This window comes from Myodes glareolus, chromosome 19, assembly GCF_982192425.1.
Source record: "Myodes glareolus chromosome 19, mMyoGla1.1, whole genome shotgun sequence".
Classification (NCBI taxonomy): Eukaryota; Metazoa; Chordata; class Mammalia; order Rodentia; family Cricetidae; genus Myodes; species Myodes glareolus.
In genome coordinates, this window is record NC_142044.1 from 19,988,618 (window position 1) to 20,016,573 (window position 27,956).

At 40.1% G+C, this 27,956-nt stretch overlaps 1 protein-coding gene and 1 long non-coding RNA gene across 9 annotated transcripts in view; one reads left to right on the forward strand and one right to left on the reverse strand.

Annotated features, from left to right (window-relative positions):
* The window catches only part of LOC125415025 (uncharacterized), a 38,147-nt gene extending 33,782 nt beyond the window's left edge, over nt 1-4,365 (forward strand). For 6 of the 8 annotated variants that reach the window (XR_015735592.1, XR_014998047.2, XR_014998054.2 and 3 more), the window contains one exon: nt 1,860-3,721. This is a non-coding gene — a long non-coding RNA (uncharacterized LOC125415025). Of the gene's footprint in view, nt 1-1,859; nt 3,722-3,792 lie in introns of those variants that run through there. The other 2 variants (XR_015735595.1, XR_015735596.1) reach the window with 2 other exon arrangements.
* Has2 (hyaluronan synthase 2) lies at nt 54-27,956 on the reverse strand. Its single transcript, XM_048457144.3, has 4 exons — nt 27,379-27,956; nt 15,007-15,633; nt 4,418-4,519; nt 54-2,935 (listed from the first exon to the last, which is right to left on the reverse strand). The coding sequence occupies exons 2-4, from the start codon at nt 15,631-15,633 to the stop codon at nt 2,006-2,008; spliced, it is 1,659 nt and encodes a 552-aa protein (XP_048313101.1). The 5' UTR covers nt 27,379-27,956; the 3' UTR covers nt 54-2,005.

The window sequence follows — 27,956 nt, forward strand, 5'->3', positions numbered from 1 at the left end:
ACCATTACAGCCCGGAAAGCAAGCCCCCCTCCCTTAGAAAAAAGAGACAGTAATCTTATCAAAAATATTTTATTTACAAAAAAACAATTATACTATACATCCTATAATGGAAATACATTGAATAATTGCTAAAATAAATACAAGGCAATTAATTCAACTTTTTATAAGAATGAGAAAATTTGACATTTGAACGTTATCAAAGCTTAACTTAGAACATAAATAGTTAAAAAAGGCAAACTCAAGTTTTAGTCTCATTTATTGTCATGGTGTGTTTGCTTTCCACTAGCTGTCCATGCAGTGAGAGTCTGAGTTTTTCAGAACTTGAACAAACCTCTTCGAACTCACAAGGTAGAATATGCAGCGCCTTTTTAGTTCAGATGTAACAGAGAAGTCTGCATACTCAGGAAGCAGATCATTGGTTCCGTATCTGCCTCACCGCAATGCTTTTATCCAGCTATTCTTGTGTTCTGAGTGTGTGCTTGATACAGGTCTACACAGCACCAGCCACAAGGCAAGAGAGAGCATGTGAAAAGTCAAATTGAATGATGGAGGCCCCGTAATAACTCAGTTAGTCAAGTTTGGAGGAACTGGGTCATCCTTTTCTGTATGGACCCATTCTTAATAATACTAATAATTACCTCTTAATGTCATTTCTACATGTGGATAATTTTAGGCAGGCCAAGTACAGAAGAGACGAGAAGACCACCTGTACAATTCAGAAAAATACCCTTCCTGAGAAGTAGAGAGGACACTTGGAACATAAATGTGCCAGTTCTGAATTGTGTTTTATATTAGTTTAAATTCACTCAAGTAAACATCGTCACCATGCAGTGTGAATCGGCAAACTCGGACACTAAACAGGGGAAATGCATCTAATGTGTGTATGTTATGGTCTGCCACATACAGGCCACAGAATAAAACTTTTGATGAATTGCATTGCAGTTGTCCCAATCACAGAGATTTTTTTCCAGCTTTCTATTTTCCTAGGCCTACACAAATACTGTCCTCATCTTTACAGATGACCAGTTTTTGATGTTCATGTTTATTCAGTACAAGGTGCCCAGTGTTTTCTTTCAAAGACTAGCATTCCCTTTTGAAAAAGAATCATAATCAAAAATTGCACTTTTCCACCCTTTTGGCCTCAACTTTAGTGATTTGCTCTTGTACACGTGTGAATAATGTATTATTACTTAAAAGCTGACATGTATCTTGGCCCTTTCTAGAAGAAATAAAAAGTTAGAATACTGAAAGTTTACATGTTTTCACAGAAAGAAACTATTCAATTGTAAAAGGTAGAGAAAGAGAGAATCATTTTATTCTTTCATGAACATCGGTCAACCAAGTTTCTTCACATTTTGGGCAGGTTAATTTTTATAGTATGGATTTTTTAGAATCTATTTTATTATAAAAAAGAAAAGAAAGGTGTATTTTGGCAGAGAAGTAAAATATAGACTATGATGTGAAATTTGTTTTAAAAAATGGCATACAAAATGTAAAAACACAGTACAATTATATCAAAATACAGCATAGCCAGTGGCCTTTAAACTTTCCTTTGGCGTTTCATTTGGTAGAGTTAAAGACAAACATTTTTCCTTAAAAAAAGAAAGAAAATCATCTATCAAAACAGTCCATAAGTTAGGTTGTATAGGTTGAGAAAAAATGTTCCCTTGAGTTTTCAGAATCCTTTTCTTCCATGGTCACCCACATAGAGCATGGCTAGTGAGGTATATAGAACAAACACTGTCAGGTGGATGCACAGTAAGGGAAAAGTGCATAAACAAAGAAGTCATCCCATGTTCCTAGGAATTTCGGGTTAAATCTGAGTTTGTTCTTACTGATGTATCAATTTACTTTGGCAGAATCAATAATCAACCCATCAGATGTCCTTGTTCAAGTCCCAGCAGCAGTGATATGTCTCCTATGAGATGCCACAATACTGTACAACCCCTGGAGGAGCTAAGGTGTGTGTGTGTCCCCATGTGCGACTGCAAACATCATCGCGAGATCATACGTCAAGCACCATGTCGTACTGTTGTCCCTTCTTCCTCCTGCCACACTTATTGATGAGAACCACATACAGAGTCAAAAGCATGACCCAGTAGCAGGCGTAGATCAAGGTTCCCACAATGAGAACAGTCTGTTTGGATTCGGAAAATGGCTTTTTCGATTCCTTGTAAATGGTGAAAATCACACCACCGAGAAGAATTGTAAACCACACGGACACTGGAATAAGTCCGATAAAATTGACAACAATGGTTTTCCTTCCAGATGTGCCCCACCCTGCTTTGTTTATGGTTGCAATTGCGAACATCTTGGCCGGAAGTAGACTTGACATGTATAACACTGAATAGAGAGACATGAAGACCATGACAATGTTCCCTCTAAGGCAGCTGGCAAAAGATGACTTTATGAGACCCACTAGCTGGACAGTTAACAGGAAGAGGAGGATGTTCCAGATTTTACCCCTGTAGAAGAGCTGGATGACTGTGGCAATGAGAAAGAAAGGAAAGAATCCAGTGATAACGGCTTCGTAGGTCATCCACAAGTGATGCTTGTGAAACCACATGGCGTTGTACAGCCACTCTCGGAAATAGGACTTGCTCCAACGGGTCTGCTGGTTCAGCCATCTGAGATACTCTATAGGTGTTTCCGTAAGGCACTTGGACCGAGCTGTGTATTTTGTTGCATAGCCCAGACTCAGCACCCGGTTGGTAAGATGCCTATCATCACCAAAACTGCATTGGTTGCCCATGAATTCCTGATTGTACCAGTCTTCTACAAACTCATGCAGCAGGGAGTTTCTGTACATTCCCAGAGGACCGCTTATGCACTGGACACACCCAAAATAAGACTGGCAGGCCCTTTCTATATTAAAAGCCATCCAGTATCTCACACTGCTGAGGAAGGAGATCCAGGAATCATACTTGTTTAAAATCTGCAAGTTAAAAAAATAAATAAAAGTTAGCTTTAGCTTAATAATACCAAGAAACCCCAATGTATACTGAGATCACTGCTTGGCATGAAATCTGTTCCTCTGTGATTCTCTTTTGGCTTCCTTCTTCTTTCTGATATTCTTTTATCTTGTATTCTTGGGTTTTGTGTAATGAAATAAGCTTGATTGGTTGGGTGTACATGTATGCATATTAATGCACTTAGTTATAACTTTAAGCATCAATAATCAATCCTTAAATGTTCCCAGATGTGTTTTTGTAAATTACCATCTAAGATTGCAAGAGTTAAGGTCCTAGGTGTGTTGTGTTGGGTATTCAGCTCATGTGTGTTCGTGGAAGAAACAGGTTTACACTAGGATTCTTCTGATCTGGTTAACGTCCCAGTTTTTAATCCTTATGCGTTCACTTTCCTTTTCCATTCATTAATTCCAAGGGATAAAAATAATCCCCCAAATAATTAATTCTATCTGAATTTTGTATGCATCTCTCCTTTTTAAACCACCAGGCTATTTCTTTGTTTGCCTTAATATGATGTTTCATTGTCAACTTTAGGAACAAGCATGCATACATGGGTCACAGTACAAATCTCCATTTTGAGGTTTATTTTCTTTGTACTCCTCATCTGGTGTTAAGATTGAATACTATACTTACAAGGAATTCTGATTTTACCCTTACATATTTTCACATACTTGCATTTCTATCCAAGAAACTTCAGTATTGTGTCATTAATAATTGTTTCTCCATTACTAATAAATGTTGGGAAATATTAATTTTTGTCTCTGTTTACTCTTACTAGTGTAAATTTGAATTACTATTTCTCTTTTTAATCTTTGTTTTTCAGTTTCTGTTTTTTACAATTTCTATGTGCACGAGAGCTTTTCTACCTGTGTGGACGTCCATTATATGTATACAGTGCCTACAAGGACCAGAAAACGACAACAGAGTTCTTGGAATTTGAGTTATGATGGATGTGAGTCATCTTGTGAGTGCTGGATACTGAAGCCAGGTTCTCTGCAAAAGCAGCAAATGCTCTTACCAATTCAACCATCTCTTCAGACCTTTCATTTTGTAATTTTAACTCACCACAGCATGGCCAGATGTCTAAATCCAGAGCTGTACAATATATCATCTGTTCCTGAATATACTTCCATTTCATTACTTCTGTGGCTACGTGACTGCTTTATCATATGTTAGTATAGTATTGAATATTAATTTGTGGCTTGAGGTTGCCTGCTGTTTCTTATTCATCTGTGCATTTATGTTATATGTAACTTATCAGTCACCAAGAACACATGTGATATACCCAAGGCTGAGCATAGACATCCCAAATTATTTCAAGTCTGAAAAGAAAATCTTACACGTGTCCAGCACCAAGACCATGCAACATTGAACCAATAAACATTGAATGAATCGATACGTGAGTGCTATTAAAGCTGTCTTTACAAAAACAATGAAGCCCCATGTACCTGGACATCTCCCCCAACACCTCCAACCATAGGGTCTTCTTCTAGAACTTTCACCATCTCCACAGATGAGGCAGGGTCAAGCATGGTGTCTGAATCACACACCTGCAAAGGAGAAAGCCAGAAATTACATAAAAAGGAATACGAATGATTGGCCCTCAGTCCCAGAGGAGCTTCCATACTGTACTCTTGGCCTTTTTGTCACAAACCTGCTGTCAGAAGGGGTGACGAGTGTGACAGAGGATTCTGTTTATCAGGCCCCACATAGACAGGTTTGTATCGAGATCAATGTAGTGTGAGATAGGCTAGCTCAAATGGCCATTGAGCATGACTAAGGAGCCTGTGCCAGTTTGCTGACTAATCTCAGCTGTCCTTGAACTTGGTCTGTGATTGGATTTCTGCTGTTTCATCATGCTGTAGTAAGCCTCTATGAGGGGACCCTTGAGCTTCCTAGTCTTTAGAACTGAGAGCCAAAGAAACTTCATTACACTTGACCCAGTCTTAGGTATTTCTTGTTACAGCAGGCGAAATCATCTCAGATAAGAGCACTGCGACACTTATTTATGGGACATAGTACTCTTTTCTATTAAATGCAGTAAAGCCCTAACAAATGCAATTTGACCAGAGTGGTTGTGGAATGAACCACTGGACAGCCTGTTACAGTTTCTATGGGAAATGTCCTCCGTGATATTCTCTGTGCACTTGACATCTAGTTAGTGGCATTGGTTTGGAAGTTTGTGGAACCTTTAAGAGACGGAGCCTTGCTAGAATCCTGGGAGATGGAATTTTTAGACTGGTCTCTGTCCTCTCTACTTCCTGATCCACTAGGAGGGGAGCCAATAGCTGCAGCAAATTCTCATGATAACAGAGTCACCCACAGCCATGTCTGCCCATTCATGATGAATAAATATTCCTTCCAATTATGAGGCAAAGTAAATCCTCCCTTCCCTAATGTTTTATCCTGCATTCTGCTTTCTGCCAACAAGTTTGGCTCACCTCATAGTACTAACTAACAATTTATCCTATTTACAGTCATTGCAGTACAATGATCTTTTTGATCAAAGATGAGTGAGGTGTTGGCAGGTGAGCTCATCAGATTATATTATCCAGTAGCTTTGTAGCCATTTTAGTTTATATGAGTATACTTTACAATGTTTGCCCAGGTACAAAAGTCACCTAAAATGCATTTTCAGAGTATATTAACAATATCAAAAATCATATAACCATATTTATCTTCAAAATGGGCAATTTTTCAAAGTCTCCAAATTTCCTTGAAAATAATCAAAGAAAATAAATAAGTTATAGAAGCATGGAATCTCAGGAGCTAAAGACATTTATTATATGTAGTATGAACCACTCATCCTATTTCTAAGGAATCCCAACATTTTAAAAACTTATTTCTTTCAATTTTATTAATGGCTATTTTTCTGAAAAGATTCCTTGCTAATGAAGATTGCTGGAAACAGTTATTTGAATGCAGTATTGGAATTTATGGATTTAAATAATGTAGGCAATCTTATCACTTCAGATTTAAGTAATTACAATGAATTTGGACTTAATTTATGGATTTAAATGTTTTGTTGCTGTTATTTTACTAAGTGGAAGCACTCCTTTACAAATGAAAAGTCTGTCCATTATTCTTGTTGTGCTTATTTATGCTGTTGGGTTGATTTTTTTGAAAATTACATTTAGGATCAATATAGTCATTTATGTTGAAGAGGACAAAATAGGCTGACGAATGTCTTAGCTTTTCATTCTAGAACACAAGACTTCACTAACAGTTTTAAGCCTGAGTGTTCCAAGCCTGAGTAAGCTACAGAAAATCAACCAAAAAGTAACTTTGTCTCTCTCATGGCTTGTTTATTACAAGTTTTCCTAAGCCTACAGGCTGGGCTGCAGGTCTGGGCCGAGGGGACAGAGGTAAAGGCACAAGTCCAGCCCACCTTTAGACTCTAGCCTCCAAAGTTAAGGACACATCTACCTCTATTGACTTAAGTCAGGAATGGTAAACCAAAGGCTAAAATAAGCTTAAAACAACAGGAAGGGAGAAATCCAACAGTAATATTCAAATAACCCCGCCTGCATCTGAGCATGAGCAAGCAAGAGGAACCTCCACTTTGAAATGACTGAACTTGAACTGAATCTCTGAAGTTCATCATATTTAAATCGGCCCCTCCCATTTTGCAAACAGAACTCCAGACGGTCTCTGTGAGAGGCTGTTAGTATGGTGAGCTTAGCTATATCTGGCGGAAAAGTTCTCAGAAATCTCCCGGGAAGGGGTTTGTTATCATAGGATTTAAGAGCTTTAAAGAATTTCAGTGTCTGGATTCTGTGTAGTGACTCAATGCCAACCAGAAACCTGGCCTTTGCCAGTTGGAAAAAGCTTGTACGCTCAGGGGCACAAGAAGATTTACTTAATAAGATGTGACGAATACAGCTTTAGTCCTTATCATTCATCTAACAAGACATTGTGCCTAGTTTTCTCCTCACCAGTTAAGAACATGTACGGAACGAATTTTGGCTGCCTAGCTCAAGATTAGAACCTAGGACAGACATACAGCAGACATTTATGAGTCACTGAAACTCGCATCGAGAAAAGCTATAGGATGTGATCTGCACACAGGAGCCAGGGCACAGATCAAGTCTTTGTCCATGCTAGGGTATGACTGGGAACAGCTGAAGCACATAATTGTTAGTTAAGAGATTTCTCAGCAGCAGAGAACAGCAATGAAGAGGAATAACAACTTCTGAATAAAGTAAGGGGAATTAATGTTCCAATGTGCAACCCACTATTGGGGAGAATCAACCACCTCAGTTTAACCCTTGAAAGACCAATCCTCTCCTCTCTGTTTCTCACTCCCACCATTTCAGCCAAGAGTTAACAATGCCTCCTCTATCTCTCCTTAATATTAAGCTGGGATTGGTAAATTAGGGGCTTTAGATAAAGACCAACCTGCCACCTGTTTGTATGTTGCCAAAGGATTAAGATGACTTTATGTGTTTGAATTTGAAAAGAAGGATATTTTGTCATGTACGTAAATTAGATGAAATTCAAATTTCACTGCCCGCGGTATCCAGCCACGCTTGTTCGTGTACCTGTTATCTTCCACTGTGTTCACACTGCAATAAGGTCAAACAGTTGCAAAACATAATATTTATGCTCCAGTGTTTTACAAGCAATGCTTGCCAACCTTGGGCTTAAAGTAAGTGGCTGCATGAAAAGGCTCTGCTTTCGCAAAAGTAACAGCAACACTGAGATGAGATGTTTTAAATCCCAGTTTTACTTAATGCAGGCTTTTCATAGGTTCTGTTCTTCTCCATATGCTACAAAGAATGGTGACTCGTATAGCAGAGAATATAAACTACTATAGAGATTTTCTATAGTCAAGACTGTCTACTCTAAGAACAAACGTTTGCAGAACCAAGAAACCTAAATTCCTGAGTCTTGTATCTTACTAGTGCATGGCTTTGACCTTATCACAATCACAGTACATTAGGAAGAGCATGAATCCATAAACTCTGCATGTACTGTAAAGCAGTGTATGCCATTAGTATAATGTAGTAAGTAATCCTTAAAAGATTTACTTCTTAAGGGAACCCAAACCTAAAATATCTTTGCTCTGTGGAGAGTGTTCAATATAGAGAAGCATGAAAAGAGACACAAGACTTGATTACATGTAGAAGATCTCTTATGTAAATAGACTGTAGTTTATCTACAACAGCTGGGAACCTCAGGACAATCTAATGGAGCTCCTCACAAGAATGCTTGCCCACCAAATGCCTTTCATATTCTAAGACCCAAGTCTAAAGGCAAAGTCTCTATGTTTCACTCGGACTTTTAAACAGGTCTTTCCTTTCAGCTCCACTAATGGATCTCCTCTGTAGTTCATATTCCATCTCAAAGAGTAGTGTAAACCCAGCACATCAAGCGGAAATCTGAAATTGCTGTAGTTAACTTTCATGAGGAATAAAAGTTGAAAAGAAATCAAGACCTCTTCTGGTGTTTGCTTTTCCAATTCAAGTCTTTCTTGATCTTGACCCTTCATCTCAACCTTGAACCTCCATTTTAATCTTGACTCTTCATCTTAACCTTGACTTTTCATTTAAACTTTGAGACAATTCAACTATTTCTAGAGTGTGTGGAATTGGGTTTTGGTTCCTGTTACAAAGTAATGACAAAGTAAATGGAAATTTTGCTCCTTTATCCCAACCAATAGAAAAAGACAACAGCAAAAACCCCTCACAGATGGCTAAAAATGAGGAGACAGAAGATGGCGCCACTCTCCCTGAACTCCTCTAATGATTCGCCACAGGAAATACACAAGGGAAAGCAAAGTGGTAGAACACTCACCTAGAAAGCAAAGGCCCTGGGTTTAGTCTCCAAAACCAAAGGAAAATAAAGGAAGAAAGATGAGAGAGACAGAGAGGGGGATAAGGGGTCAAACAAAAGCACCACACAAGATTTTAGAATGAAAATAGAACCATTCCCAATCTACAGTCTGCCAGTTACATAAGCTTGGGCCAGGTTCTTAACTTGAACCCCTCAGCTTCATTTTCTAAATTTCTGTCCCTCAAGACAAACATATAGATTGCTATTATCCTTATCATATCTTGTCAGAATGGTTTCTTGATAAGATAATATATATATATATATATATAAATCATTTAGTAATGGGTACTCACAGTAAGTAATGAATAAAGATGATATACATGAAGAAGTATAACAAACAAAATTCAGAGATATAAATTCTTGTCTCTAGTTCCAAGAGAGAGCTCTTGTTAAAGTTAGTTTAGCTAAATTATGACCCCCCACCCCTGAAGCAAAGGGAACCCAGAGCTTCACAAACACCTGACAAATTTAGATGACACCGTGATCTAAAGCCAACAGGGGAAAAAAATCTTAGGTTGAGTTATAGTTTGGTGAAAAGAAGTGCAAAATGTCAAGAGTGGTTTGTATTGACCATAATTAATACATGGCTTGGCTGTGATAGATATTGATCCCTTTAACTTTTCAATCGGCTTTGTTCTCCAAAGTTGAGTACTTGAATATAACCCTGATTTAAGGGTCCCATCCTGAGATTTGCTCATTCCCTTCATGTGTTTTTGTTTGTTTCAAGAGAAGAGCTCACCATACAGCCTAGGCTGGCCCTAAATACACTATCCTCCTTCAGCCTTCCCTCTGCTAAGATTACAGATGTATGACACCAGGCCCAGCTCTTATTCTCTTCTTTATGGTTTTGAGTTTTGTTGATATGTTGTATGTGTATGTACTTCTTTGTGCAGGGGTGTACAAGTGTGTGGAGATGCCTGTGAACATGCATGTGCTTGGATGAGAAGGCCTGAGAGCTCTAAGTATCTTTTTTTATAGATCTTCACATTTATTTTTGGAGACAGGGTTTCTCATCAAATCTAAAGCTCATGAATTAGGCTAGATTGACTGTCCATCCAATGACCTTCAGGGATTTGTTCATCTCTGCCCCACCTGAAGCGACAGGCATTGCTGTGTGCAGGCTTTTTACTTGATAGGTGGTGAGGGGTAGTGGCGAATGGGGAACAAAAAATGAATTAGAAGAAATTCTGGAAAACAAAATTTGTACATCTTTATGGGGGATACTCTGTGATGCTTTAAGAGGTATGTATATTATAATGGTTAAACCTAATTTATCATATCTGTTGCCTCAAGAAATAAAGGGAAAATGAGAACCAAGATAGTGACAGATACAGGAAGCTGATATGACTTGGGCCTTGTCTTTTACCTCACTCTAGTAGATTTTCAGTGCTTTGCTAGAAACTCTCAGAAGGTGGGAAGAGTGAAAATGGTACTAAATTCAGCCTTGCTCTGAAAAGGACTTGTCAATCATGAGTTCTACCAGTAAAAATGGATTCAGCTGTGGCCAAGCAAACTAACAACAGACCTGCATCCCCTTATTCCTATTTCAACCTTCTCTCAACCTTCTCTCTCACATATATTGTTCTCAGTGCTGTCATGGGAATATTTCAGTTTCTTGGACTTTCTACACAGAATTGAAAATAGGCAAATGTCACACAGCAGTTATCATTATTTGTGATATCTGTGTTCTATAATTTTTCATAAACAAGATTAACAGTTATTAAACTATTTCTAGCAGAAATCCAGGGTTAAGTATCTCCGATCATATTTTTAACCATTTATTTTAACATTTTTACTAGTAGTTGTTTGAGAACTTTATATAGGTATATACCTGATCAATACATGACCTTGTGTGTGCTTGTACCTTTTTATAAATGTCTCTTAATTTAAGGAATATTATTGAGTATTAACACTGAATTCATGGCCTGGAGAAAACTCATCTCCATGAGGCATATAATAGATTTCTTATATTTTAAATTACAAGAACCTCTATACTTGGGGTCAATTTAAAAACTAAATTATCAACAAAAAGAACAAAAATATAGATATTATGGCACTAAATGAATATAAAGATAATTATTAAAACACTAAAAGCAAAGAATCACCTTGTTTGACTCCAGTTAAGGCACGTGCATTGGCTTAAACATAATTTTTTTCTCATTGTGTTCATGTATATGACTCCCAAAACACTTAGAATATTGATTTGGAGAAAAGAGATAAATGTTTAAAGGGCAGAAAAATTTGAAAATGTAGACTATAGAATCCATAAGGACATGTCTCAATAGGTAAAGAAATCTCCAGCAAATGGAAGACCTTAGTTCCAGTCCCTAAAACTCACAGAAGGCTGGATATGGTAGCATACACATCTCTGACAAGGTGGCAGGTGGACACTGGAGAAAATTATGGGCCAGCTCGCCTGATATCTACTGCCGTGAGCCATAAGCCGTGACACTGGAGGACCATCACATGTACCTCATAGTGTATTTGCTCCTACATACATGAATACATGTATATACATACATGTTTATATATAATTCATGAGAATGATGAACAAAGGTTTTTTATGAATTATATATCTTTTTTACCCATTCAAAGAAATCTTGATACCCCCCCAACACACACACACAGATGCAGGGCATGGTGGCGCACACCTTTAACCCCAGCACTCAGGAAGCAGTGGAAAGGCAGATCTTTATCAATTCAAGAACAACCTGGTCTACAGGTAAATTCCAGGACAGCCAAGACTACACAGAGCAAGCCTGTTTCAAAACAAAACAACAAAACCAAACAACTAATAATCAAAAGAAATCTGAATGCCTATGATGAAGCCAGGTTAAATTAGTGATAAAGTTGCCACTTGTAATTCTCCTTTTATACCATGTTCATATTTATAGAATTCTTTCTACCTGGGAAAACCCTAACAGACATATCATGGGGTTTGGGCTTTTTCTCTTTGTCTTCAGATTGATGGTCCCTTTGTTATATTAGGAAATGTTCAAAGATAAGAGACATGAATAAACAATTAAATAATATGGATATCAAAATATGTCTTACCATCTGCTAGTGTGATGTAAAAATTTAATAAAAAATTAAATCAATCTTGAACTTTGGAAAATTCAGGAAAAACATAAATGCTACATATTAGAAAGAATTGATCTATCCATCATTAGTCAATTACTTCTTCAGATCATTTAATTTTGTTTATTGTTATTTTCAAAAATATAATATACACTACTATAAATGTATGCTGCTTTAACAAATGAGATAGCAAACATGAGTATGCTTTTTGAGAATGTAATCAAGACTTTTTCTGTTTGGGGAGGCAACTGGTTTCATTATAAACTACATCCATCCATCCTTTCCTTACTCTCCCCTCCCCACACATAAGGTTTATTTTCCTTTCATTGTGTATTCTCACTTTATGTTCTTGTTCTGTTTTCATAACTGTTCTATCTCTGAGAGCAACCATCACCATCGCAGGTAAACTTCTACTACACTACCTTTCCCTGGACCAGGACTTCATCAGTCCTCTGGCACAGAGGTAGAGGTTTGAAAGGCTCCAAGTTGAGGACAGTAGTCAGTCAAGAAAAAAAAGGGGAGAGTGCACAATTTCTGAGGCCTTATTCCTGAGCAGACCAGAGGAACTCAAGAGTTCCTGGAGATTAACTATAAAGGAGAGCACTGATATAGAAAGCCAAGTAGATTGGATGTTACTGAAACAGGATACACAAAAGAGGGTAAAGAAGGCTTTAAGAACATTCAGTATTATTGGGTTTCTCCTTCGTGGGAGGCGAGGTCATCTGTTAGTAGTTACACAGGGAGGAGTTTGGATGGTGAAGATATGAAATAATAGGTCATGAGAACAATAAGCCAGAAACCCCAAATCAAGTGCACAGAGTACTGAGGAGCATTAAAGACTGGCTGTGACTAGAAACCAAATGTCTTGGCCACACCTCTCCATGGTGAGTCAGTGTTGTCTAGCAAGCACACAGATGGTCACAGCTTCTTCCTTAGACCTCCATTCCCTGCGTCTTACCCATGGGCCATTGCACCCTACTCTCCTTAAGGCACTTGCTCACTAAATTCAATCTCCAGCAATACCTTGTCACCACCATCTCCGCACCCCTCTGTTTCCTGCCTTAATGTGGCCTCTGCTTTATAGTTTCCATACTTGTGCTCAGTCATAAGAGAAAATCAGATCATTCAGTATTGAGTTTGAACCTTAAGTAGCTGCCATTTTGTAGTCAAGTAAGGTTAGGAGGCCCCTTGGGGAATGGCATAGGAAGGAACGCTCAGGTTTGGGATACTAAATGATTTTTTCTCTTGTTTGTGTGCTTGCAACTGCATGAAGAGTCTCGGGAGGCCTCAAAGCCTAGATACCAGCAGCTGCTGGGGTCAGTCTTTTAGAAAGTTTAGTCTTGAGAAAGACTCCAACAGAAAGGCTATTCCATCCTTTCCTATTCCTTATGACTTTTTCCTGGACAAGCACAGCGTAAAGTAGTCAAGGAAACAAACAAAGATCAAAACAAGAATGATGGGAGAAGGGGGTTTGGGAGGAGCAGGTTAAGAAAAAGAAAGAATTAACGCGCACAATGATGTCTTCCTTGGAACTGACCAATGTAACTAGAATTAAAGGCAAAATATCAAAGCAGATGTTTTCTCATTTAAAGCACAAAGCTTTATTCTTTCTGTTCTAAGCTATCTGTCATACCTTTCTTGGGAAATATCTTATCGTCTTCCTATCTAGACCAGAAGCTATAGCATGTAAGCATCAAATGTCCAGAAATAACTGAAACTCCCTTTCATAGCAAAAGTTCGACCACTGAGAAATTAAGACACAAATGAGAGGAGACCAATGCTGACTCCACAAAAATTATATGAATATGCAAATGGAAATCAGTAAAATACCTCCTACTCTTCCCACACTATCTGAAATTAACCCATGACAATAGATGGTGCATACTGTATATTTTAGTATAAATTGGAGGGTACTATAATAAACAACACATTTATAATAAAATGTTTAGTTATGTGTGTAATAACCTTGTAACTTTTGCTAAGCCCTAGGGATGTATTGTTTGATCTAATTATTTTAAAATACTTTTAAGATTGGTTTATTCTATCTGGTAAACTGAGGCTCAAGGAGATGGTATTTTGCAATCAATAGCTAACAATCCCTGTGATTTAGATCCTCAGACAATAACCCTAAAATCATTACTTAATCCCATCTCATTATTAGACCTGGGAACACGATATGTGTTAATAAAGACCCCTGAACAATAGGATCCCACTTCTAAAAAAAAAAAAAAAACCAAGAAAAAAAGGGTTTCACTTCTATGAGGATGAAGGGTTCCAGTGGCTTCCCTACACCAGACACACTCCTCAATGCTTGGTTTCGTCATGGTCAAAATCTAACTAAAGGAGACGAAAGCAAATTAAAACGAGAAAATTGCCACATACTCAATATGAACCAAGGGAGGAGAAACCTTACAGAGAGCTAGAAGGGAATTAAGGAGAGACACAGTCTGCCTAATTTTCCAGCAAGCACACATCATCCCAAACTCTTTCAAAGGTCAAGTTGCAGTGAGGTAATGCTGTTTGGGAGTGAAATAAACATTACATTGGTTTTGCTCCCTCTACGACGGTTTGCCCCTCCTTTTCCTTTCTCCCTCTCAATTTTACAGGTCTTGCTCTTTTTAAAATCAAAGCCATTTTACCACTCCCCTTTTATTGCGTCTACACACCAAGGCCTGCAGCTTTTCTCAAAACCTTTCCACTCAGGTACAGGCTATTTTCTTACAGGGCAGCTGCTGGTGTGTGTGTGTGTGTGTGTGTGTGTGTGTGTGTGTGTGTGTGTGTGTTTAAACAGCGTGGACTAGGTTTTATTTGGCAGAATCCAGAGGGACAGAGGAGAAATGAGGAAAAAGAAGAGGATGAAAGGAAGGTTCTCCTGTCCAAATAATCCCAATTTCTAACCAATTGCATGGACAAGGAAGCACTTTCATAGATGTTCTCAACAGTTTTACAAGATTTTTTTTCTGTCTTTCAAAATGCACTTTCAACAGTCATGCTGTTTTCCAAAGGACTGAAAGGAGCACTGTGTTCAGAAGGGACAAAGATGGGCTATAGCATAGGACTAGGGAGACACAACAACTGCTTTATTTCGACGTATGTTTGCACTGGCAGGCATGCTCGGACCTACCTGCACATAATCCACACTTCGTCCCAGGGCTCTGAAGGCTGTGTACATGACTTCTCTCTTGCCGCCCCATTTTTGCATGATGCAAATGCTCTTGTTCGACAAGACCAACTGGGTTACATGCTGTGAGCTCTCTTTATGGGACTCTTCTGTCTCCCCGGGTCCCTTTTCGTGGTAGTTGTTCTTCCAGATGTAGGTGGCTGATTTGTCCCTGCCCATGATTTCACTGAAGATGTCCATCATGTACAGGTCATCATCCGAGTTCCCATCGATGACCATCACAACCTTAATTCCAGGGTAGGTCAGCCTTTTCACAGATTGCAAGCATTTCCGTAAGTAGTCAGGGTCTTCTTGATATGCCGCGATGCAAAGAGCGACGGTTTTGTTCAATTTAATGGGGGTCTCAAGGGACTTTTTCATCTTCCGGTGTTCCAGGAAGGCAAAGAGGCTTTGGATGATGAGGTGTGATGCTAAAAAGGCACCATAGAGTCCAAAGGAGAAATAGTAATTATCCGTTTGGATAAACTGGTAGCCAACGATATAAGCAGCTGTGATTCCGAGGAGAAGAGAGACTCCAAAAAGGGTGGTTCCAATTATTCTCAGGACACATAGAAACCTCTCACAATGCATCTGTAATGTAATCAGAGACACTTGTTTGTGGTTAACCATTCTTGCCCCACGCTTATCACATACAGGTATTATGTGTGGTAGGGAGCACTGTACAAGGAGCGTTTAGGGATCCCCATTTATTTTTATTCATTTTAGATTATTGTTTGATAATTTCATACTTGTATCCAATGGATTTGAACAATATTGCTACCTATTCCCTCCTTTCTAACTCTTCCCCGTCCTGCCACTGCCATGTCCCCCTCCTAACTTTATGGACTTTAAAAACATTTTTTAACCTTCTTAGTCCACTTAGTACTGCCAATGGGTACATAGATGTGGAAGCATCCACTGGAGCATAGCAACCTATCACAGTCTGCATTCCTGATGAAAACTGAGTCTTTATTTTCCAGTAGCCAACGGCTCCTCAACTAGGAAAGGGACTCAGCACGGCCCTCCCCTATGCAACAGTCAGTAAGTATAGCATTGAGTTTCTCACTTAACTTGCTATGTTGCCACAAGGGCTTATCTTCAAGTCAAGATACCCAGAGAGCACAAGACTGTTTCAAGAATCAAATGAGCAGGTAGGGCCATAAATGCCACAATGCATTAAACTCATACCTGGATGCATTGCTCTAGGTGTCTTATGTCTTCTGGCCAAGGCAGCTACCTCCCTTTGTATAGAGCAACAACTAGGCATCAAACTAAAATTTCCTAAAGCAATCTTTTTGCCTGTTCCATACTTTCTTTGGTTCCTAATTACTGATGAGTAGGAAATTCAAAGAAGATTCTGCTGACCTTCCCAAGTGTGACTTCATTTCATCTCTCGTGCGCATCCCTAGGCTGACATCTCCACCAAGCTGGATGAGGTTAGAGATTAGGAAGACTGTGTACTAGGACTAGTTTATCTGTTAGTGCTATGGCCTAGCAAGCAACGTCTTGTTTCCCTGGATCCCAGTTTTTGTTTGTGCATATGCTTGCTATTTAAGACCTGTTCCATGACAATGCTCACATTTTCAAATCTCTCTTTGACATTAAAATTCATTACCCCTAGATGTCCTTTGTAAAGATCTTTCCAAGCTACTCTATTCATATGTCTGTCTGTTCCTTCCACCCACCAGTATCAGGTGCTCCTGACAGTCCTGAAGGTCAGACAAGCAACAGCAGCATCATAGAACAAAATCCATAGTATTACTGGTTACATTGGGTAAGAGAAAACATTCTGCTGGATTCCAAGAGCTGAAAATCCACCCTATCAAAAAATCTAGGAGGTCAGATTTTAAGCCTATTTTAAATCTCATTTCACCCCTAGTTTCTGCATGTGTCAAATAAGGTTGTTGAGTGGGGGATATGTGTGTGAGCATGATTTTGTGTGTGCAAGTCCATATGCACCTGTATGTGCATGCTTGTAGAAACCAGAAGACAAGCTCCAGGGTTGGGCATGCCAACATTGCTGTTTACCTTCCATCCCACTTTTTTCTTTCTGAGACAAGGTCTATCACCAGCCTGGAATTTGCCAAGTCACCTGGACAGTGAATGTCCAGAGCCTGTGCACCTCTGCCTAAATAAGGTTTTAAACAATTTAGTACTGGAGAGCCATTTTTTCCCTATGTTTCCTAAACAATTTCTGATACTTAGCATTGAAATTTTTGTCCATAAACCTTTTTACATCTTACTTTACAGCATTATTCCCTTCTAGGAATGAACTACCATACGATGCATAATTGTTATAAATGCAGTGTTCCTTTGTTGGTTTTCACACCCACTTTGGGAATGTATCATATTTACATATTATTAATACTTAATAATTTTGTAGTCCAGCTAACTTTAGAAACTGAATGAGTTTATTTTAAATGAAAAATTTGATAAATCAATTATCTCTATAAATCTTCTTCTCTCCGATATTATTTATAGTCTTCTAATCCTTACCAAACTGTAAAGATGAGTATCCCCTAGGAAGCAGTATCATCTTGGTTTTAGCAACTGTGCGGCTATCTTCACATTCTTTTGCATCTAATCATTCTTGCCTGGGTATGCACTAGACTTCTCAGAAGTTTTGATGGGTCTATCCACCAAAACTGTTTCTTCTTTTCCTTGTCCACAGACAATGTGGTGAAGCTACAACACTGTGACCTGTGGAAGTTCAAGGTATGCCTCTTCTAGTAGAAGAGAGAAAGTTTGTTTTTTTTTTTTTAAAAAAAGAAGATAGTCTTCCTCCAATCTTTCTTTATTTCCTATGGTTTAAATACGTATCAGCAAAATTCTGGGGTATATCACCCCAAGATAAAAGGAGAGGTTGGTCATTGCATTAAATATGGAATGCACTCCTTCGCCTATCAAGGTCGATGCATGGACCCACGTCAGCAATAGCTAACTCACAGGGTTTTGTTTTATTTTAAATTGAGCAGTATACATTTTTGGATCTCATTCACCCTAACTAGTATAACCAAGGTCATGCGACAGAGGCCAGAGACCAAGGTGCTGCCTATCTTTCCGCCTTGTAGACACCATTTCCTTCTGTTAAATGGAAATGATCATGCTCAGCAGATTCTTCGAAACACTGTGCGGAGGGACAAAGTGACATAGAGTGGCAGGCATTTCTACAAGCCAGAAACACAGCCTCCTTCAAAGGGCCTCTTGGCTAGGAAGCTGAAAAACATTCAGAGCAAAAGAGAGACGTGAGTTCCATTTCTAGCGGCTATACAAGACAACGCGATGCATGGTATGGGAATCAGATAACAGCAGCCTTAAAGCAAATGGAAAGCTGAGTCCACTGGAAGAGAGTGAGCCTCAGAGTTTTCAGTGAGTGGTGAGCAGGGACCGCATCCTGTGTTCATAAACACAATTAATAGGATGCTGAATGCTCCTGGAGGCCACATTAACCAATGCCTAAAGGTGCTGCAAGCAGCAGACTTGGAGCTTGTCATTTCCAAGACATGAGTCATTCTCATAAGAGTGAAACATTTTCAAAGGGACCCAATCATTTGCCAGGGAGAAGCTTAAGTGTGTGCTCAGCTTGCGTTTAGAATCCCCATCCCCAGCAAAAGAACAGTCTGCCGCTCTTCCATTATTCACATTTTCCTTGCTTTTTATCAGCATACATGGATGTAGAGAGTGGTCACACAACATCTGCTGGCCACAGCTGAGGAGGGAACACCCTCTTACATCATAGGCGTCTCCAGAATGTCCTTTTGAAGCCTGGGAAAGTTGCTAACACACTGCAATAACGCGGTTAGAATTGAACCTTTATAATCCTGCTACAGCTCAGTACTGTTGGGAGAGATGCACAGAACATCTCCGAGTGGGCCAAAGGGCAAAAGGCACATCGTAAAGCCTGTTTTGCCAAGTGGATGCATTGGATCAGAGAGAGACACACAGGATGTGTGTGTGTGTGTGTGTGTGTGTGTGTGTGTGTGTGTATGGTTTTTTAATTGCTCTGAGCAACTTCATAGATGTGGGCACCATATGTATAAAGTTTCTAAGACAATCATTAATTCAAACACTCCGTTACACAAACCTACTTTCCAACTAAAAGAAGAACATGTCTATGTGCTTTTTCTCTTGAATTAGAGAAGCTGGGTTATTTCAGGCCTAGATCCCAAGGAAGATAATTTAGAAATTTGCATTCTGTGACTATGTAAAACGTAAAACTTGATTTTGGAGAGTGGTAGGATCAGATTTTAGCCCATTGACTTTTGGCTTGCTACTGTACTTGGATTTGACAGCAGCTATTTAATAGCATTTATTCTCCCTAGAAATGTAGGTCAAAACAAACTGTAAGAGAATGGATTACTCTAATGCAGTATAGGCTCACATCTCTATTCATCCACAAATCATCCATCTATCTATCTATCCATCTATCCATCTATCTATCTATCTATCTATCTATCTATCTATCTATCTATCTATCATCTGCCCATCCAGATATTTATCTATCTGCTGTTTCACCAATGTATGTAATGACATAAAACACTGCCTAATTTACAGATAGTATTTACTCTAATGAGTGAATGTAATCAAAATTGTCATTATCATTACCCCCTATGTATTGGCAGCTAATAGTCATTTGTCATTTATTGGGCTTTAAGTAGAAAAGAAAGGCTTTTGTTTTACTTTAAGGCATGATCTTATTTCATCTTAATGCCTTGAGGTGGCAAACATATTATTAAACACATATAAGAATGCATGTGTATGACAAAGAAACCAAGACATTGAGTATTGAAATTACCTGCCCAAAGTTACAAACTGGGCGTGGTACCCACACAGTGCCTTAAATCCAGAAAGCATTTGCTGAGAAAAATTTGAATCCTTATGAGAAGACTTTTGTTTCTAGCTAAAAGGAAAATAAACCTGTATAGCATAAGGGAAGATTATAGGAGAACTTAAAGATATGTCCCCGTCATTGTGGTGTGTCGAGAATGAACAATCATATGGGTTCAGATATGCAGTCAGGCAATATTCAAAAACTTCTGGGCTTGTATACTCCCCATATGCATTCAACCTAAAGGGATAAAGAACAGTATTGCTTCCAAATTAGATACTGGCCCAAATAAGATACGCAAGTGCAATTTTACTGCCAGCAGCAGAACTCCTGTCTCACCAGGAGAAAGAGACCACTGTTTCCAGTGCTGCCACCTGTGGCAGAGACAGAAAGCTTTGCTTGTAGTCGTTCTCCCCCACATGGAAGCCTGGGTCAGAAAGCATCAGAGCCTATCCTCACCCTCGACCTTTGATGTCACAAAGATCAGGCGAAGAGAGGACATCAGCTGTTCTTGTCTTAGTACCATGTTGAGAACTGAGTTCCCATAGACTTCACACAGCGTCCTTCCACATTTGTTCTGGGGAGCATCTGGGAAAAACAGCAGACAGTAGGTCAGATGGTACCTCCCAGTGTGTACAGTTTAATGGCTGTGAGAAGTCCCAGACCTGCTCTAGAAGATTTGGGGGCAATAAAGATAATAGAGACAGAGGTAGGCATGGTCTCCAAGAGTATCCAGAGCAATCTGAACAACTTTATGAGTACAGGGCTATGAGGGATAGGAGGATAATCTTTTATGCACCCAAAAGACTATTCCCTATACTCCTACTGTGCTCATTAGTCCTCACACAGCTTTATATCTTAGCTCTAATGACTTGTGATTGTGGTTGTGATTTTGTGTGTGTGTGTGTATGTGTGAGTGTGTGTGTGTGTGTGTGAGTGTGTGTATGCATATGTGTTGTTTCTTCATCTGGAGAGATTATGAAGCATTGGCTAGATTAGCAAAAGTTTTATACCAGATTTAGTTATGTTCAAATCCCAGCTTTGTCATTCACCCATAGAATTTAGCCAAAAGCAACAGATTGAATTGAGATGTAATCCCAGCTCCTCCATTTAATCATTGGGTAACCTTGAATAAGGTACATAAGATAAGCTGACTTCAATTTGTTAAGCTATGCAGTGGACTTATCATATGGAGTGCAAAGGAGATAATGAGATTGACAGAGAAGCTCATTTAAATACTTAAAAAGAAATAACCTTCAAATAAATCTTTATAGTGCTATTTTCTTACCAATAATGACCTAATTATCTTCATTTGCCTTCCTTGTAAGCCAATTCTACTTGTTAGTTAACAATTAATAAAATGTGGCAATGATAAACAGAACAGAAGAATAAGGGGTTAGAACAAGTTGATTCAACACAAGCTTGGTTTTATAGCAACTGTCTGTCTTTACACAAACTTTTGAAAGTTCTGTAAAGACGCTATGTGACCGCTCAATTTATATAATGGAACTTCAAATTTTGAGAAATAGCATTAAGACTCATTCAATTCATTCATGGTATTGCTGGCATCAGTATCATAGATAAACATGGATTACAATAAGTCCTCCATTTCCATGGGCTTTACCATATTCACTTCATGAAAATAGGCAGAAAATTCTTGTTGGTATCCACTCCTTCATTCCTGGTCTAAGAAAGACTCGTGAATAACACCATTTTGAGGGATGGAGCACATATAAAATGCTTTGCTTGAAACACGGTACATATTTAAAAAATGGTTCTTTTAGTCACTGTTGTTGTGCAAGTCAGTTTTAATGCAAATAAAGAATAATAATTATAAAGTCCACTTCTGCTTCCTCTCCTCCTCATTATGTTTTTAAATCCATTAAAGACTCTAACTTGTGACCAATATACCATCATATTACAACACGGAGATTTAAAGAATATTTCTCTACTGAAAATATTGTTCCAGACACTATCAATATATAGAATCTGTACAGCAACATAACCATTTCTTACCATAAATTCATTTAAATATTTTATAAGTGCTTCATTTTTTCCTAGGCCTTATATGCTAAGTACAATCTTTAGAACTGGGAGTATTGGTGCTGACAAGTGATTTCACCTAGTAATATTATCTCCCTTCTCAGGCCTTTGATAGGGTTGAAAATTAGATAGTCATAGTTACCATCCTCTTATGATCTAGCCAAGACATTTCCTATACAAGACTTAGATTCCATAGGATAGAATGTTTATTAAAACATTTAGCATATGTTCCTTGCTTAATATTGTTTGATGATCGCAATTCTAATCTTATACTTAATATCTGTTCCTAATATATATTGTTTTTTTTTAAATATTTATTTATTTATTTATTATGTATACAATACTCTTGTCTGTGTGTCTGTCTGCAGGCCAGAAGAGGGCATCAGATCTCATTTCAGATGGTTGTAAGCCACCATGTGGTTGCTGGGAATTGAACTCACGACCTTTGGAAGAGCAGGCAATTCTCTTAACTGCTGAGCCATCTCTCCAGCCCCTAATATATATTGTTTTAAATTGGGTTTAGAACTATCTTACTTAAGCAAAGGGGGGAGGTGCTGCAGGAGCTCTTTCTGCTCCTTCAGCCAATAGCCTTTAAGACACCAGCCCACTTGGGCGTGTTCTCGTTTGCTTTAAAAAGCAGCAGTGGCCATGTGCTCGCTCTCTTGCTTCCTGCTCCACTTCCAGCTACTAGACTCCTTTCCTGATCGCACAGAGGGCTGTTGACTGGGATGGTGATCTGTAAGTTTTTTCCCTTTAAATAAATAACCATCCGATTAATCATAATCCCAAATTGGTGTGGGATTGTTTGTGACTTATGCCTTCAGAAACTTGCTTCTTTATAATAAAAAATGTCTGCATGATAGCTTTCTGCCAGCTAGCCATGGACAAAAAATGGTTAGTGAATGAAAGGTTAAAATTTATTGGTTCCCAAATGTTAATGTATTTCCGGTTGACCTAAAGATATATAAAGTCAACTGGTGTGTTGTTGGGACAACATTCAGAGTTCATTGATATAAGTTGCAACTAGAGTACCAAAAGCTTCTGGGTTAGCAGTCACGGAGTGACAGAGTTCAAGCCCTCCTTCACCTTGATGTCCATCATGTGATTTCCTTCTCTTACCTGTTGGCACTAGAAATCTGAGCTAGAAATACCCACCTGAAGCCCTCCAAACTCTTCATAGTGGAGCACATCAAAGTCTTTCTCTTACCCTTCTGTCCTGCATTCTCTTTGAAGTTGCCTTGCTGTGCCCAGTCTCACCTCCGTTTTCCTACCAAAAGACCCTGGAGTCCACGAGGCAGAATCAGAATTCAAAGCTATTTACTCGTCTCCTCACACTAATAGGACTTCAGACTTCAGCTTTCTCTCCATTTCACCGTCAACTGTAATCATGTACTTCTAGGACGCCATTCTTCTTATACTGCAAGTGGCTCCTGAATAGCGCCATCTTGCACTGCGTTCGCAGTGGAGGGGGAAATCCCAAGGAGTTGACATGCAATCTTCCTGACTACCAATACTTGGGCTGGGCTTAGAAACTTACTCTTTAGGTCAAAATGGCATGTGGTAAAGTGCAGCACAAATGTCAGTCTCTGTGAAATAGTGCAAAACCATATGGAGCAAGTCGGTACTCATTCTAGAAGTTTCTGTGACAGGGAAAATGGTGAAAGTCAAGCTCTGGCAACTTATGGCAATGGATCTTCTATGCAGGGAGCAATCCCTGTTCAGCTAACACAACCACTTCCAAGAGCTCAGTTTCTATCCTTGAAGCTTCTAGAAGAACACAACCTGGGTATGGCAATGGATCTTCTATGCAGGGAGCAATCCCTGCTCAGCTAACACAACCACTTCCAAGAGCTCAGTTTCTATCCTTGAAGCTTCTAGAAGAACACAGCCTGGGTATGGCAATGGATCTTCTATGCAGGGAGCAATCCCTGTTCAGCTAACACAACCACTTCCAAGAGCTCAGTTTCTATCCTTGAAGCTTCTAGAAGAACACAACCTGGGTATGGCAATGGATCTTCTATGCAGGGAGCAATCCCTGTTCAGCTAACACAACCACTTCCAAGAGCTCAGTTTCTATCCTTGAAGCTTCTAGAAGAACACAGCCTGGGTATGGCAATGGATCTTCTATGCAGGGAGCAATCCCTGCTCAGCTAACACAACCACTTCCAAGAGCTCAGTTTCTATCCTTGAAGCTTCTAGAAGAACACAGCCTGGGTATGGCAATGGATCTTCTATGCAGGGAGCAATCCCTGTTCAGCTAACACAGCCACTTCCAAGAGCTCAGTTTCTATCCTTGAAGCTTCTAGAAGAACACAGCCTGGGTATGCAACAATGAAAATAACTCAGAAAGACATGGAGACACGGAGCCTATAGGTTACTCCCCACTACATTAATCTGTGAACTGCACATCGTGCAAGATGCAAGTAGTTAATAAACTCAACTCCCTGTTACTCGTTCTCAGACTTAAAATGATATTGTGTAATAACAACTTCCTGAAGGGGATCTCCACTTAGATCCCAAACAAAGGCTTTCCCCACAGTGCCCAAGTTAGGAAATATTTAGAGAAAGACATGTACTTTTGAAAAAAATCAAAGGAGCTAATGCTTTATAAAATCTTACAGTAAGGTGTGGTGGTTCTGAGGACTTGGGAGACTGAGATAAGTCTGGGTTCCCTGGTGAGACCACATCAAAGGAAAAAAGGAAGGGAGGAAGGAAAACATAGAAAGAGGGAAGGAGGGAGGGAGAAATAGAGAGAAAGAAAGTAATCAGGACATCAAAAAAATCTTAGTTGGTAAAGATAATCGCTGTGAAGTTATACTCTACAGAGTCAACAGAAAGGGGTACCGCAAGCTACCTTACTTTCTAGTAACTATCTCTTAGTCATTCATTGCACAAGTCCCGTTTTCCCGGACAACAGCTGACTGTATACAGTATTTACTTCCTGGAGAGTGATATTCACATTTAATGCTAATCACCAATGTTTTATATATTTAGAGTTGTATACACTGATGAGTTTATTCGGTAAAGTTTGGATTTGGTTTTAGATATAATAGAAACAGCCTCATTAAACTGCATCTAATCAATACATTTACAATGCAGGTGTTTAATCATCTAACTCTGGTAAGAGAGGAAGAATAGGTACAAGGCTTTAATCCAGAACCCCCACATAGGATTTGGATTTGTTTGAAATTGTAAACCCACAAAGTATAATATATATGCTACAGCTGGGCATTATGTCTCTAACTCTTGGGAGAAGATAACTTGTATTCAGAAACACGATCTTATTTGAATAGCTAATCTTATCTAGACAAAGGTAAACATTAAATTTATGAATGAGTCACTTGCGTAGGTTGGAAGGCAAAGACAACAATTTAAAAACTTGAGTTATCTTCAACCTAATTGTTTTTCAAAATGTGAACATTATTCGTAAATAGGCTGCTGGGCATGGATACTTGTTTTAGCTCATTCCACGGACATGCATCTTTCAATTTAAAAACATCATATTCTACGATCAAATACGTATCGACTATTCAAATATTTATTTTTTAAAATAGTTTGTTAAAAACAAATCACAACCAGATTTAACACCTCCAAGGCACTCCACCATATGCTTCTCTTTATTAGGAAATCCCAGGTTAAGCCTTGAAATCTACAATGGGCAGGGAGGCTGCTCTCCCGAGTATGTGCCACACCACTTCAAGGAAGCTAATCTAATGGTTTCCTTCGCTTTACACTAAGCAGACCTTGAGTGTGTGTGTGTGTGTGTGTGTGTATATATATATACTCTGACCTCCAGTGCAGGGTTGAGGTGGGGTGGGGGTGGGGAATCCTTCCTGGCCAATCAGAGTCTCCAAATCTATTGCATCACAGACACCCCTCCCAGGGTGTGACATCAATGCAATCCCAGCCCAGCCATGTGGGTTGAAGGAGTGTAGCGTTTCTGTGCAGCTGCCGCAGAGACTCCTTTGGCAGCAAAGGGAGGGTCCCAAGAGGTAATGAAGTGAGCTGGGCGGGGAGGGGCAGGCTGGGCTTCTACGTGTTCCAAGCCTGGACGCGGTTGCTGCAGCTGGCTTCCCTAGTGGCTAGGGGTACCTAAGTCAGGATAGTGTGCCCTGGCGTTTTGGGGATGTCCAGAGCAATGCTGACGGAAACTGGCACCTAGGGTTGTGTAATATGACCTGGGTCTCCTAAGCCCTGATCTTCAGACACCACCTCCGCTCCCAGCCCTTCCCAGCTTTAATGCTCTTTCAGAGCTGTTTCCCCTGGGCTGTCTTTCTTAGGTCGGAGGAAACCGCCTCTGTCGCCGCGAAGTTCTCACCCTTGCACAGACCCTCCTTTCAGATCTGCCCTCTGGTTCACCGGGACCGATTTCTAAGCCCTGGCTCACTCTGGGCGGGAACCACCGTGACGAATTCCGCCCAAGGTGTTGATTATCCCGTCTCAACCCAGCCTCTGGCTCCCCTCCCTTCTCCACTCCTGCTCCCGGGGTCCGTCAACCCCACCCTGGGCAAGGGTCTAGGGACAGAACTCTCAAGTTCCCCACACAGCGGTGTCCCCAGCTGCAGCAGAGGAAAGAAGCGCCAGCGTGCCCCGTGCCACGTCGTATTTGGCTCGGGAAAGGGTGCAGCTGCCTGAGCGCAAGGCTGTCCCTGCGCACGCCCTGCCTCTGAGCTTCAGGCGGACCGCCGGGCGCAAGGAGGGATGCGCGTCCTCCTCTCGCCCCCAGTGGCGAATGCCAACGCCTGCCTTAGGACCCCTAGCCTGAGAAAGACTTCCGCAGCATTACTGAGCCCGGATCACCCCGCCTGACACTTTAATGGAGTTTGGAAACTGAAAGAGTGGAGGCCCTGGAAAAGGGGGGAGTGGCTGAACCAGGATGGTAGCAACGAGGTGGCGCAGGACTTTTCTTCCTTGGGGTCTTTGCCCAACAGGGCTACAAGCCCGGATCGCTTAACCCTTTCAGTGCAAGCCAAAATTAAGCTCTTTTCCTTAAAACACACAGAACTGTGTTAGGGTGTTCCTGCACACATAGTAGCAGGGGTGGGTGGGTGGGTAGGAAAAAGGGAAGGGTGGGAAGGTAAGGATATTTACGGAATGCATTTTCCCTAAACAGTGGAAACCCTTGTTTTCTAGCTCCGGAGCCCCTTTGACGCTCCGGAAGACGCCTAGTGGAAAAGTACATCTCAGGACAATCCGCTTTTCTCCGCTTCACAGTTACCTGCGCGCCCTGAGAGGCAGCAGATTTCTGGCTAAAGCGCAGAGATGATAAAAGCCAGGGTACGCTGCGGGACTCGACAGTGATTGGCAATATGCAGTCGGTTGGAAAAAAAGAAAACTTCAGGCCTCACATGTTTCTATAGAAACGAGGTAATTTTTTTTTCTTTAGGCTCTGTGGATAATTTCTGCCCTGCCCCGGATCTATCTAGGGCATTCACAGTTCACCCAAACGCGCCTGTGTAACGTACCTTGTCCGACTCCTGCTCATAAACTCGTCCTCAGCCTGTCTGTGTGGTCCCGGAGGGTCGTCGAAGGCAGGTCCCAAAATTGAGGTAATACGAAATCAGATGAATTTGAGACGACCGGCCAAAAAAAATAAGAAATTTAAAAACATCATTTAAAAAAAAATGGGGGAGCCTTAAATGTTTGGTTCTCCCCTCTTTGAGAAGAAATTGAACTACTATCTCTCTTATTATTTCCGTGGTACTGAAATCTTCTAACTCGTTTTGTTAAACGTGCTTTCAAAAATAAATTAACTTTTCCCCCTGTTTTGCTACTTGCTCCAATACCCCTCCCTCCGAAAAGGCAAAGTCTCTCTTTTCACGTCAACCTAAAAGCCCAGTGAAGATTCAGCAGAACCTAGGAAGCGCAGCTTGGAGAGAGCAGTCTTTGGCTGGTTCAAGTCCCCCTTTCAATGGGCTGCTCGAAGCCAGGACTGCGTAATTCTTTCCAGACGCCTTGACTTCTCCTTCCTCGCTGTTGTTGCCTTTCTGCCTCCTCCAACTTAAGGGGGTCCTAACTAGTGAGCCGGTGGGTGTTTTAATAG

What these genes read in the sequence shown, in the direction of transcription:
- Has2 (XM_048457144.3), bottom strand. Translation starts at nt 15,633, where the DNA reads ATGCATTGTGAGAGGTTTCTATGTGTCCTGAGAATAATTGGAACCACC. An exon ending in GAAGTGTGGATTATGTGCAG is followed by an intron (nt 4,520 to 15,006) that starts GTAGGTCCGAGC and finishes TCTCCTTTGCAG; the next exon opens with GTGTGTGATTCAGACACCAT. An exon ending in GTGTTGGGGGAGATGTCCAG is followed by an intron (nt 2,936 to 4,417) that starts GTACATGGGGCT and finishes TTTAACTTGCAG; the next exon opens with ATTTTAAACAAGTATGATTC.